Source organism: Propithecus coquereli, unplaced genomic scaffold, assembly GCF_000956105.1.
Source record: "Propithecus coquereli isolate 6110/MARCELLA unplaced genomic scaffold, Pcoq_1.0 Scaffold242, whole genome shotgun sequence".
Classification (NCBI taxonomy): Eukaryota; Metazoa; Chordata; class Mammalia; order Primates; family Indriidae; genus Propithecus; species Propithecus coquereli.
Genome location: NW_012147975.1, coordinates 1,614,493 through 1,631,291, shown reverse-complemented (window position 1 = coordinate 1,631,291; position 16,799 = coordinate 1,614,493). Strand labels below are relative to the sequence as shown.

The 16,799-nt window shown below is 45.5% G+C and overlaps 1 protein-coding gene across 1 annotated transcript in view; it reads left to right on the top strand.

Annotated features, from left to right (window-relative positions):
* The window catches only part of KLHL3 (kelch-like family member 3), a 110,300-nt gene that overhangs the window by 86,470 nt on the left and 7,031 nt on the right, over positions 1-16,799 (top strand). Inside the window, exons 9-12 of the mRNA XM_012646335.1 lie at positions 7,940-8,057; positions 8,454-8,651; positions 10,236-10,337; positions 13,452-13,580. Coding sequence (XP_012501789.1) covers positions 7,940-8,057; positions 8,454-8,651; positions 10,236-10,337; positions 13,452-13,580 — 547 coding nt within the window. The remainder of the gene's footprint in view (positions 1-7,939; positions 8,058-8,453; positions 8,652-10,235; positions 10,338-13,451; positions 13,581-16,799) is intronic.

Here is a 16,799-nt window from a genome sequence, read left to right as displayed (position 1 = left end):
ACCTGGGCTGTTAACACTTGCCTAGAGCACCTGTTGCTCAGGAACCTGCTTGGACACGTCTTCTGGCTCGACTTCGACCTGCTCCTACGGATGAATTTTTGGTGTTAGCCCTGCGGCCCCACGCACCAGGGTAAGAGAGACTCGCTTCCTGCCCTGGCCCGAGGGACCGACTGGCTGGGCCTGCCTTCTGCCCAGCTCACCGGTCATGGAAGAGAGTTTGGACACATATTCTACTCTTGCTCCATGAAAAAAGTGTGCAGAGCCCAGGTTGTTCCTCTCACCTGAGTAGAAATTATAATGACCGATGTGGTCCTGCGGCCAGGGTCAGGGTCTTAACCTACATGTGGGCCGGAAATCTCTACACTGTTCACCAACCGTCTCTTTCCCTGGCTATTTTCTGGTGCCTGATGGTTCTCAGACACAGGGTGGTTGTCATTTCATTGAGGAGGGACCAGCATGCCTTCTGTTCCACAGTCACACTGGTGGAATTAGAATAATCTATCTGAGAGGGAGAGCATTATACATTTATTTAAAAATTTGTTATGGTGAGGGTGATATTTCCTTCCTAGGAATCAGGTAGTCTTTCCATGGTCTCACTAATCTCCCTAAAGCAAATGGCCCTTTGACTTCCCGAAATGACAGTATTTTCCTTGGAAGGCATCTAATAACCATCCCTGCCACGGTGGAGTTCAGCTCACCCGTGTTCTGTCAATGAGAACCGTCCACTCCCCAGACCTTCTGCAGCCTTCAACACTGTGACAATTGAGACTTGGGATCTGGACCCCGAGGCACACTGCAAAACTCCTAAGCACGTTGCCATTCATGAGAGTGATTAATTTATGTTCAATCTAGCATAATTGTTAGCCTAGAACCAATTCTTTAGTTTATTGTGATTCCTGCATGACTGATAGTTTTTACCAGGGTTACCTTCAAGAATAAATGTTAAAAATAGCGATCATTAAATAAGCTGATTTGATTCAGTAATTTCTTTTAAAGGCATCATAAACCATTGGTAAATTAGGGCTTAGGAGTGTTGGGGAAAGAAAGAAATATGCCTGTCGAACTCACTGGGCCTGAGTATTTCTGGAGTATAAAATGGGGACCTGCAGGAGACAATGGTTCAACTCTCCTCCTGCTCTAACATCCTGTGGTCTTCTTAAGTAGCTAGAAGGTTGTGATTTCAGAGATGTAATACATGTAGACTTTGGGAAATACTCATATTTCCCTAATTAGTTGCTAAGATCAAGTATCTATGGAAACAGCCGTTCATTAGTATTCAAGATAGGAAATTTATTCTTTTTATTCTACATGAGCAACACAATGGTGGGTACAGCGCTCCTTGTATTGGCTTCTTGCAAGACCTGCCATAAAAATTGGATTTCTTTTTACCATGCCGGCTGTACTAATTTGCATTCCCACCAACAGTATATAAGAGTTCTTCTTTCTCCACAGCCTTGCAAGCATTTGTTATTTTTTGGTCTTTTTAATAATAGCCATTCTAACTGGGGTGAGGTGATAGCTCATTGTGATTTTGTTTCTATCTGCATTTCCCTGCTGATTAGTGATGCTGAGCAGTTTTTCATATACCTATTGGTCATTTGTGTGTCTTTTTTTTTTTTTTTTTTTTTTTTTTTTAGAAATGTCTATTCAGGTCTTTTGAGCCTTTTTAAATCAGATTATTTGTTTTTCTGTTGTTGAGTTGAGTTCCTTATATAGTCTGGATGTTAACCCCTTGTCAGATGGATAGTTTGCAAATATTTTTCTCCCATTACGTAGGTTGTCTCTTAACTCTGTTGATTGTTTCCTTTGCTGTGCAGAAGCTTTTTAATTTGATGTAATCCCATTTGTCTATTTTTGCTTTTATTGCCTATGGTTTTGAGATCTTATCCAAAAAAATCCTTGCCTGGTCAGTGTCATTAAGCATTTCCCCTATGTTTTCTTTTAGTAGTTTCATAGTCTCAGGTCCTTCATTTAAGCCTTTAACCCATTTTGAGTTGATTTTTGTATATGGTAAGAGATGGGATCAGTTTTATTCTTCTGCCTATGGATATACAGTTTTATCAACACCATTTATTGAAGAAACTGTCCTTTCCCTAGCATGTTTTTGGTGCCTTTGTCAAAAATGAGTTGGCTATAAATGCGTGGATTTATTTCTGGGTTCTTTATGATATATTTTGAAATTTGGTAGTATGATACCTCCAGCTTTGTTCTTTTTGCTTAAGATTGCTTTGGCTATTTGAGGTCTTTTGTGGTTCCATATGAATTTTAGGATTGTTTTTTCTGTTTCTGTGAAGAATGTCATATTTTGATAGAGATTACATTGAATCTGTAGATCACTTTAGGTGGTATGGACATTTTAGCAATATTCTTTCAATTCATGAATATGGGCAATTTTTCCATTTGTTTGTGTTCTCCTCAACTTCTTTCATCAGTGTTTTATAGTTTTCATTTTAGAGATCTTTCACCTACTTGGTTAAATTTATTACTAGGTATTTTATATTTTTATAGCTATTGTAAATGATATTTTTTTTGGTGTCTTTTTCAGATAGTTTGCTATTAGCATATAAAAATATCACTGATTTTTGCATGTTGATCTTTGTATCCTGTAACTTTACTGACTTCATTTATTCATTCTAACAGGTTTTTTTTGTGGTAGAGTCTTTTTTAAATTAATAATATATAAGATCACATTGTCTGCAAACAGGGACAATTTGATTTCCTCTTTTCCAATTTGGATGTCCTTTATTTCTTTCTCTTGTCTGATTTCTCTGGCTAGGACTCCCAGTACTTCCATGTGTGCATAGAAGAGGTGAAAGTTGGCATCCTTGTCTTGTTCCAGATCATAGAGGAAAAGCTTTCAACTTTTCCCTATTCAATATGATGTTAGCTGTTTTTCATATTTGGCCTTTGTTATGTTGCAGTACATTCCTTCTTTACCTAATTTGTTGAGAATTTTTATCATGAAGGATGTTGAATTTTATCAAATGCTTTTTCTCTGTCTGTTGAAATGATCATGTGGTTTTGTCCTTGATTCTGTTAATGTGATATATCACATTTATTGATTTGCATTTGTTGAACCATCCTTACATCCTTGGGATGAATCCCACTTCATCATGGTGAATGATCTTTTTAATGTGCTGTTGCATTTGATTTGCTAATATTTTGTTGAGGATTCTTGCATCTATGTTCACCAGGGATATTGGCCTGTAGGTTTTCATTTGTTTGTTTTGTTTTTTGTTATTGTTGTGTCCTTGTCTGGTTTTGGTTTCAGGATAATGCTGGCCTCTAAGAATGACTTCGGAAGGATTCCCTGCCCTTCAATATTTTGGAATAGTTTGAGAAGAGTTGGTATTAGTTCTTCTTTAAATGTTCGGTAGAATTCAGCAGTGCTAAGCCATCAGGTCCTGGGCTTTTCTTTGATGGGAGACTTTTTATTACTGATTCAATCTCATTGCTCATTATTGGGCTGTTCAGGTTTTCTCTTTCTTAATGGTTCAGTCTTGGTTGGTTGTATGTGTCCAGGAAAAATTAAAAAGAGAACTACCATATAACTCAGCAATCCCACCACTGGGTATATATCCACAGGAAATGAAATCAGTTTGTTGAACAGATAACTGCACTCCCACGTTTACTGCAACACTATTCACAATAGCCAAGATATGGAATTAACCTGAGTGTCCATCAGTGGATGAATGGGTTAAAAAAATGTATAAATACACAAAGGAGTACTATTCAGCCGTAAAAAAGAGTGAAATCCTATCATTTGCAGCAACAAAGATGAACTTGGAGGACATTCTGTTAAGTGAAGTAAGCTAGGCACAGAAGGACAGACCACATGATCTCGCTCACATGTGAAATCTAAAAAATCCAGTATCGTAGAAGTAGGAGCAGAATAGTGGTTGTCAGAGACTGGGCAAGGTAGGCGGTGTGGGGAGAAGTTGACAATGGGGTACCGTGTTACACTTAGATAGGAGAAATAAGTTCTGGTGTTTTCTTGCACAGTAGGGTGAGTATAGTTAACAATGATGTATATTTCAAAATAGCCAGAAGAGAGGATTTTGAATGTACTCGCCACAAAGAAATGACAAATGTTTGAAATGATAGGTATGCTGATGACCCTGATTTGAATATTACATAATATATACATGTATCAAAACATCACATTGTACCCCCTACGTATGTATGACTACTATGTGTAAGCTAAAAATAAAATAAAACAAAAACATAGATTTCTTATGCTTACGAGAGAAGCAGAATATACACCTGTTCTCCCTGCTGCCTTGAGCTACCTCCAGAATGATGGTCCTATCCCACAAAACCTCATAATTCTGCTTCTCAGATAGTTGTACAAGTTTTCAGTGTTAAAAGTTGTCTCTCACCAGTGGTTTTATGAGCTCAAAGGCAAGTTTATTTTGGAAACCTTGTCTTGTATTTTTGTCTTTCTACTTGGGTTTTATGTTAACATAAAAATTTTTGTATTTCTATTATATTGTTTCTGTGTTACTATAAAAATTCTCAGATGAGTGGTAGATTTTCTCCAATATAAATGTAACCTCTCCATCTCTGGTGGGAGACAGTTTCTGGGGCATCGTGAGGTTTCCTGAAAGTTTTGCCTTTTTTTAATTTACAGAAGAAATTTGATAGCTTACGCAAAGAACAAGGAAACTTTCTTCTGGTGGTTGAGTCAAAAGAGAGAAAGTTCTTGCTTTCTCTTTTTATTTTGTTTTCCTTAGTGTCCCCAGAATTATAGTCTGGTGTTCCAATATGTCTTAACCAAAGAAAGTGATAGTCCAGTTTTGTATTTTTTCATTTAATTGTGTATTTTTTTCTTTTAACTTCTTGTATGTGCTATTCGGTTTTTTTGTTCGTTTTTCCATTTTTTTTTATTTCAGCATATTACAGGGGTACAAATGCTTAGGTTACATATATTGCCTCTGCCCCACCCAAGTCAGAGCTTCCAGCGTGTCCATCCCCCAGACAGTGCACACCGCACCCATTAGGTGTGTATATACCCATCCCCTCCTCTCCCCTCCCACCTGCCCCATCCCGATGAATGTTACTTCCATATGTGCACTTAAGTGTCGATCAGTTAAAACCAATTCGATGGTGAGTACGTGTGGTGCTTGTTTTCCCATTCTTGGGATACTTAGTAGAAAGGGCTCCAGCTCCATCCAGGCTGATACAAGAGGTGCTAGATCACCACTGTTTTTTGTGGCCAAGTAGAACTCCGTGGTATACATATACCACGTTTTATTAATCCACTCATGTATTGATGGACACTTGGGTTGTTTGTTTATTTATTCTTTACTCCAAATAAATATGTGAGCCCTCGATTTTACCTGGCCATGACATGGGTACCTAAAGTTGTCTTGGTGACTGAGGCAGGTAAATTTTCTGCTCCGGCAGGGCTCACTAGGAGAGCAAGAGACTAGTCACTAGATGGTTACAGCACACCGCAGAACACACAGGCAGGTGAGATCTCAGAGGAGGCACACGTAAATCTGACTTGGAGGTCAGAGAAGACCATCTGGAGGAAGTGACAGGTAAACTGAGACCTGAAAGATAAGCCCGTGTTAAAGCAGAGGGATCAGAGAGAGGAGGAACGTTTAAAGTGAGGGAACAGCATGTGTGAGGGTGTGGGATGCCCGAAGTCACTGCAGAAGGAAAGCTAAAAACGGGTGTTATTCTCACTTAGCTCCAAGAGTCATACTTCAAAGACAATCCTTGCAGTATTTTGCCTTCAGTTTAGCCTTACCAACTCCAAACTAGAAGGACAATGCCTGTTCTAGGTATGCTTATAAACACAGGGTGAGTCATTCTGCCCTAGAGGAGCACATTTGGACATTGTCTGAAGTTTGCCCAGGGGCTGTGTTCATTGGCTCCCTTGAGCTGCTCGTGGGTGCCGATCTGAGCAAAGACAGATGGGAAGCAATGCAGGACTCAGCTCCTCTCTGAAAAAGGCTGTTCTTGACCCAGAGCAGTGGACCCTCTGAGCTGAAGCGTATGGTAGAGTCAAGTATCAAATGTTTATTTCCAGAAGCAGCAGCAGCTCAAGCCTGGACTGTGTGTCCTGGGGTTCTTTTTGGAATGCTTTCGAAGTCAGAATCGATTTCTGAATTTTTGAGACTTGGTCGCACACATTTGGTCACAGATATCTGTGGACAAACTCTGATGACTAGGGACCACCCATGTGGGCAGCTGAGTGAGCAAGAACCTGGAACTTGGGCATAAATGATTGAGCAATGGTTTTCGTTGGTCTTGCCTCTCATATGGTGGATGATGTCACTTGCGGGAGGTGCTGCTTTGAACTCACAGATTTTGGTGATCACGTCTCTCCCCAGAGATCCTTTGTGGGGAAGCTAAAAGCACTGTGATAATTCATAATGGCAAAAATTGTTAATGTTGTATCATCGGGAAATCCCTGCAGGCTGTGGGTTAGAAAAGTGGTTCTCAAAGTACGACTCCTAGAAGAGCAGCCATAGCGTCACCTGGAAACTCGTTAGAAAGGCAAATTCTTGGCCCCACGCCAGAGCCACTGAATGAGAAACTCTGAGTACAGGGCCCGGCAGTTTGTGCTCCGGGTGATTCCAGATGCACGCTGAAGTTTGAGAACCACTGGGCAGGTAGGACGGGCTGCAGGTAATGATCAAATTCTGTGCCTTCCATTGGCTCGCCACGACCTCTAGCCCTCTCTCTCCACCCGGGAAAGCACATAACGCCATTGAGCAAGCATGATGCGGTGGGGGCAGCTTGGAATTTGTACAGTTTATTAAAATATATAAACTACAGGTAACTTTGTCAATAATAATTTTTATTTATGAATAACATAAGACAAAAATCACAGCAACAGGGATACCACAATTAAGCCCTGCAATTCTATTAACCTAGCCAGAGCAGTGGCTTTCATTTTTTTTTCTTTTGGCCACGCCCTGAAGTAAAAAATACATTTAAATTGCTATCTGGAAGACACGTACAAGTGTATATAAGCAGAACAAAAATTTCATGAAACGACACCCTTAATATGATAATTTTTGTGCTTTTCTACTTAAAGTATGCTGGTTGCAACCCATTAAGTTGATTTCATGACCCACTCATGAAAAGAGACCTGTGTTTTGATGATCGTAGATGCGGTGAGCTGTTTGGGACCCTGTGTCTAGAGCAGGAGAGGGCCGGGGCTGCCACACCTCGTGTCAGCTAGACGTGGTTTCAGTCTCTGTTCCGCCACTTTAAGCTGTGTGACCTTGGGCCACTTAGATCGGTTATCTGAGCTTTCCTTTGTCTGTCAGTGTGGATGATAGCATCTACCTCACAGCTGTGGTGACAAGTTAATGACAGCACACTCCCCACCGTGCCCCGCAGCACTAGCTTCTACCTTACTTGTGGAACTAGTACCGTTAGCACTGTTTTCTAGAATATTACCAGTTTCATAAGCTTTGTGGTAACCACCGCAAAACAGTGTTTCACAATTTTTTTTCTGTACTGCAGTGAATAAGTGCCCCCTGCAGTCTAGGCATTTAGAAATATTTTTGAATAACTTTATCTTAAAAAGACATCCAAATTCTGCACTCTCTCCCAAAATATATTCAAGTTTGTTTTGATATAGCATTTAGCCACCCGTCACCACTCCCGATCCTAAGGGCACTGAGATTGCGGAAGATGCCCTGAGCCGCTTCACATACCTACAGCGTGGCCCTGAGCGGGGCACAGGGGAGACAGACCTGGTGATCGTGTCTCTGTGGACACGGCTCGTTAGACTTTTCTTGAATACTCACACCTGCTGGTGATTAGGAGCAACATCTCTGTGTATGGAGCTCTGTAAACTGGCATCTCAGATCACCCCGCGACCCTGGGCGATAAGCACGTGGACGTACTAGGGACTGGTCACTCATGCGTCCAGATGTGGGGGAGACCCAGCTGATATCCGCTTGTCTTTCTGGAGGTCATGATTGTGGTTGGCGGCCAGGCGCCCAAGGCCATCCGCAGTGTGGAGTGCTACGATTTTGAGGAGGACCGGTGGGACCAGATTGCCGAGCTTCCGTCCAGGAGATGCAGAGCAGGTGAGTGGCACCATCTCCCGGTTCTGTAGGCTCTTTCCCCAGCTGGTCTCCACTTGGTGCCGGAAGTCATGACCTGCTCCTTGGGTCCTCGAACATCTGTGCAGTAGGCTCCTGTTCCTTCCCTGCCTGCACAGTTTTTGGCTACCTATTGTGGGATTAGTTTTTATGTGCTTGGGGAGTTCGAGCTAATTCAAGTATTTGCTCGACTCAAATGAAATTAGAAAAAGAGAGGAAAGAAATCCAACGTGCCCCATAATGACTTCCAAATATCTAAAGTTGGAGATTATCTTCTGTGATGAGTTTTCCCATGCCTGCCTTGCTCTCCCATTGTCACCCGTCAACATGAGTAGTCAGCTGCTTGACCTGACCTTGATGTCTTGGTTTCCTGTACCTCAGGTGTGGTGTTCATGGCCGGCCACGTGTATGCCGTGGGCGGGTTTAACGGCTCGCTGCGGGTACGCACAGTGGACGTGTATGATGGCGTGAAGGACCAGTGGACATCCATCGCCAGCATGCAGGAGCGCCGGAGCACGCTCGGCGCAGCGGTGCTCAATGACTTGCTCTACGCCGTGGGAGGATTTGATGGCAGTACTGGTAGGTCCAGGACATGTTTCTGACCCCTCCCAGCTTGGGACCCACCCTTCACGCAACACAGTTTTGTTTAGCCAGTTCTTGGGCCAGCCTTCTGTCCATTTGTAGCTTCTGCCCCAGGAACATACCCATCCTTCATCCTCACCTAGCCTTGGAGGCTGGAGCCAGACCTTCTTACACACAGAACGTGTAACTGCCCACATACTGTGATTTCTAGGGCTCCAGGAAGGACCCCACATTCAGAAGAATCCCTTTCCTACTTTCCAGTGTCTAGGAACCTATTTACTCAGGCGATGAAACCTAGAAACAGAGCAGGCTTAGCTGGCGGGGCCTCAGGACCCTGTTCTGAACCCTCTGCTGAACAGACGCGGAAACTGGTTCAGCCGTTGGAGAGACCTGGCTCAGGCCATGCAGTGGGCTTGGTCGCCCGTTTTATCCATTGCGCTTTCTGCTACCTCACTGAAGCTTTGCAAGTGCTTGTCACCACAGGCGAGCCCCCTTGCTCCAGAATTTTATCTAGCTTCAGCATTCCAATCTGAAACCATTAGTGGACATGAACTTGGAGAGATGATCTCATCACTGCTCATATCACCAGGGAGATGTCTCTGTAGACAGTAACTCTGTTCAACTAAAATGATATCCTTTGGGCCCCAGGGAAGTGAAAGACAGTATTTTTCACTTCTTTGAATTTTCATTTGTGTCTTCACAATTGGTGACCTTTCTCAACCCTCTCTTTGCCTCACTCATATAATTCCAGGGTCTTTATCCCCTTGGGAGGCTGCCTTTAGTGAGTGGGGCCTGGGAATAAAGAGAACAAAAGGATAGTGGTGCATTGTATCTTTAAGAATTGCTTTTGGCTATAAGTATTAATAGAAAACCCGACTAAACTGTGGCTTTTAAAAAGAGGGATTTTGTTTTATTCATTAAACAAGAAGTCCAGAGATCATTAGTTCCTGATTTGGTCCAGTTGCTCAAGGATACTGAGGCCAAGTTCTTTAAGATGCTCTTGGCCTTTTCCTCGTGATCACAAGATGGCTATTATAGCACCAGCTGACACATTTGTGTTCCGGGTAGCCAGAAACAGAAAGGGATGGCACCTGTATCAGAAAAGCAAAGGCTACTTCAGAAATCCCCATCAGACTTCTGCTTAGGTCTTCTTCACTTGGTCGCCCCTAGCTGTGAAGGAGTCCAGAAAGCAAGAGTTTAGCTCTCCAGCTTCTAAGACAGAGGAGGATAAGGGGAAAGGGAGTTGGAATAGGTGTTCAGCGAGGCAACCTCAGGTGTCTACTTAGAATCAAAGAGTTCCATTCTGTATGTTTAATAATTTACATTTGCCATGCAGTTCAGGTACAGCCCTTGTGCTCTCACAGTCGCCCCGTGAGTCAAGTCTTAGTGGTTCCCTCAGGGAGACACTGCAGGTGTGTTTCCGGGTGTTGCCACATGCCACACAGTGAGACAGAGGTGGTGCCCAGCCACACATCCGGGTTTCCAGACCCCAGGTTTGGACTCCTCACCGTCCTCACTGTTCTTCACACAGCAGGGTGAGGCCTGGTGCCACGGAAGTCTCATGAGTCGCTTGTCTTCCAGGCCTAGCGTCGGTGGAAGCCTACAGCTACAAGACCAACGAGTGGTTCTTTGTGGCCCCCATGAACACGCGGCGGAGCAGTGTGGGTGTGGGCGTTGTGGAGGGTAAGAAGGCAGCAGTGGGCGATGGCCAGTCATTCCCCAGCCCCGGGGCCTTGTCCTGGGCCCGGCGTCATGCCTGATGCTTCCTCTGCCTTGGTTCCATTCTTCAGATCACTGCTCTGAGTTAGGTGCTATTACCTGATTTAACGGATGAAGAAAACCGAGACTCAGAGTTGAAGCTCCTGGCCCAAGGCTAATGAGCATTTGAGCTGGGATAGGGGGAGTAGAAGGACCCTCGCGGGGAAATGCCGGCCTTTCCCTTGGGCCACTTGTCAGTAGCTCTGCTAAAGGTTGGGGAGGGGAAGAGAGTGGAGAATCCAGAGTCAACATTTATGTGGGTTATCCCAGGAGTATAATGTGGTGGGAGGGAGAGATGATGGTGTTTGATTCATTTTATCCCCAAACCATGAGTGGGGTGAGCACCTCTTTGCGGGTCTGATGACTGTCTCTGCAGGGCAGGTTGGTGGTCAAGTCCTGCTCTAGTCAGGAAAGGTGTGTGGGGCCAGGCAGGAGGGAGTAGTGACGGGGCCTGGTCAGACGTGCACAGTAGTTGGTAAAGAACTGTCACACCCAGGCTCTCATTTCGTTTGCAAAATCCTTCTGAAGGAGGTGGGCTGGACTGGACTTTCTCCATTCTCTCAGAGGGAGGTTGAGCTGCATGTTGAAACGACGGTAAATAGCACAGTCAGGCTTTGAACCCAGGCCTTCTGAATGCTCACCCAGCGCTCTGGCCACTGTGCTATGCTCCTTCAGACTGTCGGCAAATACCAACGGGTAGGGATTTTATAAATATGTGTGAATCAAATGCACCAAGGAATAGAATATCATTTGAACTACGTCATTGTTTGCAGGAAAACATTGATTCGTTAACCTGTCTTGGCGTGGGAATCGAGCTGGAGTACCTGTTCAGTCAGACATGTGTGCAGACACTCCATCTCTCGTGTGCATACACAAGAACACACACAGAAACATAGACATGCTTTGAGGAGGGTGTAATGTCCAGTGGGTTAGACACTAATAGAAAGATTTTTTCTCTCACTGTATTTCTCAGCCCATACTGGTATTGTGTAATTTCAATTTTCATTTAAAGGTATGTTCTTCTAACATACTGACCAAGTCATTGTAGCGAGTACAAAGATTTTGTCCTCCTACCCAAGATAAATTGTTTCTTGCAATCATCCTCTTGGTGGAAGAGAAATTGATTTGTCTGCCAAATGTAAGTGCTTTGTCTAGTCACCTTCTCACTTCCCTCCTTGTCCCCTATCCGGGAATATCAAACAATAGAGTGGTGGTTAAAAATAGCAAATCTCTGTTAATATACACAGGGGGAAACCTTGAGTGGCTGTTTTTTTTTCAGCTGATGCAGGGTTGGAATGGTTGGTGGGGGTTAGAGGAGGTGCCTTAATGGTAGTAATTTAAAATACTCCCCTTGAAAAAGGCTTTTGCGAGCATGTTCTGTTTGTGGAAGAAGTGGGGTCTTGTAGCATGCCCTGTTGACAGGGAGGATAGACTGGGAATTCCTTTCTCTCTCCCCTCCTGAATCTGAGGCTCTTTGGGCTGTGGGTCACCCCTGGGCAGCAGAGTCCAATTTGCAGCTTTGGTGAGAGTGTCGAGAGGGGAGCTTGCGCGGACTTGGCCTTGAAGAGAGTGTTCCACGGTCCGACTTACTCTCCTCCCCCTCGTCATCTCACCACCGTGGCTGTGTAGTCTGAGTGACTCCGAAAAAAATGGAGGAAATCGGGACAATTTGCTACTGGCTGTCTTGAAGAACCCTGTGCAGGACAAGTGATGATGAGATCCAGAGTGCAGCAGAAGTTCCCCGGCAGAGCGGAGAGTGGTTTTACAGAGGCTGCTACATCTGAACCAGCACACACCGTGCAAGCAGCCTGGACCCTAGAGGAGCTCTCAGCCAGGCGTTTTTATTTTGACCTTGCTGAGGGCAGAACTGAGGAGAAGATGTTTCTTTCTTTTAGATGGGACATTTGAAAGGACTCTGGGGCAGAAAATAAAACCAGGCTTGATAGAAGAAGAGATAATTTTACATTTGGTACAGCAGTAGTCCTGATGGTAGAGCACAGTTTTGAGCCTGAGACTCTTTCTAACTTAAAATAATTACAGATTTTCACATGCCCATTGTACTCTTGGTATCCCTCCATTACGATGCACAGAGTGACCAGAACAATCTGTTGATTACGTAATCCTGTTAAGCGGATTTGCCTTTGGTGGTATTTTCTTAGTGCTCAGCTAGTATTCAGTGTCCTTGTTGTGATTCCATGGTTCCCCCAGACGTTCGATACCCCTGGGTGAGGCAGGGCTCCTCCCCTGCCCCCCACAGGAGAGACCACCCCATTGCATTCTAAGACCAAATGTTAAACCCACGTTTGAATCTCTGCTCTGGGACAATTCAAATACTAATTTTCTGCCTCTTTGCCCAACCTCCTTCTCAGCCCTCAGCCCCAGGCAGAAACGATGCTCTTATATAGCAGCTTAATGGTGTTTTTACTTTTAAAAGTAGATGATGATGCTTCAGGGCTCTTGTGTATGGCTTAGAGATCATTGGGTAGTCTGCAGACAGATTCCAGCCTGGAATGCCGGAGAACACTCTGTTCACATGCTCTACCTGGCAGAGCTGTGCAGGAGGTGGAAACAATGGCTAAGATAGGATTCGGGTTATCATCGAAGAATATTTTTCCGTATTTATTTCATCTGCTATTGTGAGCCATTAGCCAGAAAGCTGGCCTGCCTGCCTGTAGCTGGGAGCCCTCTAGCTTTCCGTCTATGCGGGGCTAGTGCCTTATTCTAAAGATTTAACATAGTTCACCAGCAAGAATGTGCTGAGCCGCAGTGGTGCTAGGCCACGGTTTTGTGCTGGGTGTTTGGAGTACTTATTTAGAATGAGGTTCAGTATTTGCTTCTAAGGAGCTCATGGCTTAAGGCAAGTAGAAGGCAGAAATGCGAAGGATGCTCTGCTTAGGGAATAAGCTGGTGGTCCCCTGGAGGAAGGGGGCCCAGAACACTGAAGTAAAGTTGCTCCAGTGGGTTACGGATGGAGCGTCAGCCGAATTCCAGTTCCATCTGTGTCCCTGGCACCACCCTCAGCCACTCTGTCTGTTCCAGGGAAGCTGTATGCCGTTGGGGGTTACGATGGGGCTTCCCGCCAGTGCCTGAGCACCGTGGAGCAGTACAACCCGGCGACCAACGAGTGGACGTACGTGGCCGACATGAGCACTCGCCGTAGTGGCGCAGGTACGGGGAGCCCCCGGGCGCGGGCTGTGTCTGTTTTGCTCACAAGTGGGTCTTGAGTTCAACAACTTAACATTGTACTTTATCTCCCGCTTCTTTCCTTTTACTGTGTGTAATGCCACTGACACCTTCGCAGCAAGACACACGCTCACAAGTTCACCTTTCCTGGGGGGTCAGTTTGCTAGCAAATGCATGCGATAACGCTCTTCGTCACCATCGCTCTGTTTCTGTGGCGTTGTCTACATCTCTCAAAAGCGAGGGCTCACTACATGCCAGGCACCGTCCTGACAAGCACTTTCTGTGCTTCAGTCTGTCTCATCCTCACCACAGCCCTACCAGGTTGATACAATATTAATTCCACTTACCAGATTCAGAAATTAAGTCCACCAGGGGTTGAGTAATTTGCCCAAGGTCATAGAATTGGTAACTCACAGAGTCAGGATGCTCACTCCAGAGTTAGCTCCTTTAACCCCAAATCACGAGAGTCTCATTCCTGTGAAGTCGTAGGACAAGCACTGCTGTCCCCCAGTCTTTAGTGGACAAAGCCAAGCTGGCCTGTCTGGAGTCTCTGTCTTGGGGGCGGAAGCCAAGCTGTTGGTGTTCGTGTCTGGAGATAAGCTTCTGTCCCCATCCCCACCTTCCTCACTTTAACCCCCTGCCCAACACGGGAAGAGAACGACTTCCCAAATGGTTTTCCACTTCAGCTTTTTGTGGGAAGACCAGGAGCTCTGTGGTCCTTAGGGATTTTTCAGGAAGTGAAGCAACCCCTTCTTCCCTGCTTTGTCTCCCCCTGTCGCCTTAGAGGCCCAGAGGAAAGGGTCTGGGAGGGCAGACGGGGGTACTGGACACTGGCTCTTTATGGCCAGTTCCTGTGGCGAGTGGTGACCGATTACCAATCTGGTCCTTGCGGGAAGACTGCGTGACTTCTGGGAAGGCACACCACACTGGGAGTTTTTTCCCCATAATGTTATTCCTTTCTCTCTCTCTCTCTTTTTTTTTGTATTTTTAGAAATTGAATTGCGATCTCATTTTATAGTATCAAATGCATGACCACTTCCTCACCATTCCTTAAAAATTATATTATTTTAATATTTTTCAAGAACCTTTGTGTGCTCACTGGTTACAAAAACAAAATCTGTATGATTCCAGGTAAGAAGCATTTGCGTTCAGAATGCTATTTTTAGGGAGCTTGTGTCTGCTGACCCTGACAGGTTGGCCCTTCCGGAATGTGGGGCAAGTGCCTGGAAGTCAGGGGGCCTGGGCTCTAGTGCTGGGTCTGCTCTAACCAGCCCCGTGGCTCTGGGCCTACCTTCCCTCATTTCTGGCCTCTGATTCCTCTGCTGTGAACTGACTGTTGCAGCAGATGTTCCCTAAGAACCAACTCAATTTGCAAATCCAGTGATTCTTTTCCCTTCATAAAACTCTTTTAGTGATTTTGGTTTCTGAAGTCTTAGTAGTGTTCTTTGTGTTTCCAAGAAATCCTCTACGGAAGCTTGAGGTATGAGCGCTCAGCAGGAGTGCGCACTGAGACATGTTCTCTCCCAGGACCCTCCCGGGTCTGCTGTGACGCCACGAGGACAGACCTGCCTTGGGGAGCTCAGGCTCGTCCTTGTGGGTGGAGCTGCCTTTGGAAGCTGCACTGCTTTGTCCCTGCTAAGCTTCCTGGATAGTTATTGATGGGTAAACATCACCTGGCCCCATTCCTGCCTCTTAGCCAGGCTGGAGGTCCTGGAGGGTGATCCCTCTACCACCTGTGTCCCCTGGGAGGCACAGTGGCCTTGCTTTAGGGAGTGGCCTTTTCCCTCAGGTTACTGGCAGAATCCTGGCCTCAGGCTCTCAGGTCAGCCTGCCTTCAGTGTTCCGCTGCCCTAAGATTTGGCCAAGTCTCACCTCTGGATTTAGGAACCCACATACTTGTTGTGGTGGGTATTTTGTTGGCTGAAGGCTGAGAGATCACAGGCCTTGGCCTTGGCTACCTGAGGTCCTCAGAGGCGCCGGGAGCCCTTGTGGCTGCAGGTCTAGGAACTGCATGAACGTTTAGTGGTGAAGCTGCACCAGGGCGGCGATGCCCCGGGTGCCTGGAGGGCCGCTTGCTCCCTCAGCAGGGCGTGGGCGACACTAGTAGGTGGCTCGGGGAAAAGAGGCCACCTCTGAGTCCCAGGAGGTGCCCGTTCCTGCTAAGTGTGGAGGGAGGGAGGGTGAGGCAGCTTTGGAACCCACTGAGTTTTATGAAACCCGAGGCTGTTAGATAGCCATTGCTGATCCGACAGCACCATCTGCTGTTAGTTTGGGGCGACTGCTGGGAGCCGCCGGCACACCAGCACCGCTGCTGGGAGGGATTTTACATGTTTTGTCGTTCAACCAATGTCTGCCGAGAACTAACTACCATAGGGCAAAGGGAAGCAGGCAAAGATAAGGTAAACACAGTCCTTTGTCTGTATGAAGTTTATATTTCTGCAAATCTAGTTCTTGGATCTGAAACCTGGATGCACATCCCAATCACGTGAGTTGTTTTTTCCTACTCCTGACCCGCGTCTCTGGGAGTGAGGCCCTGGAGTCTGTCCTTTTAGAAAGCTCTTCAGCTAATCGAGACGCAGCCTGGCCATGGAGTGGAATAGTCCATGGTCTATGGGAAACACCAGGCTAGTCCAACTTTCTCCCTTCACAAACGGGAAAACTGAGGCCCAGAAAGGGTAAGGGTCACCCAGACAGGTCCAAGACCCAGCCTCCAGGACACCTGCTCTTTCTAGGTGCTGTGCCACCTTCCTTCTTTATGGCTTTTATCTCCTTGACTCGTATAAAAAGATTTTAAAAGATTACACTAAAATCTGTAAATAATGCAATTGTAGCACTCAGCTCAGGCTGGTTAATCAAGAAGGTGAGTGGCCTAATGCCCTCGACAGCCGAGGAGGAGAGAGGGGAACAGAACAGATCCTGCTCACGAGAGCAGCAGGGAGGTCTCCCTAACAGTGACCTCAGCACACCAGCTGTGTGGCTGGTTTCAATTTTTACTGAACTAGTAGAAGGCTGAGTAATACAAGTAGGAAACACAGTAGGCAAACTAGGCACTATGGATAGGCAAAAAGGAAAACCAATGTAGTTTTCCACCAGAAATAACTACTTTTAATGTTTTGATGGATTTGTCTCTTTTTCTGTTTGCTTATGAACCCCCTGCACCATATTCATGTATGTATATATGTGTGTTTGTATACATGTGTGTGT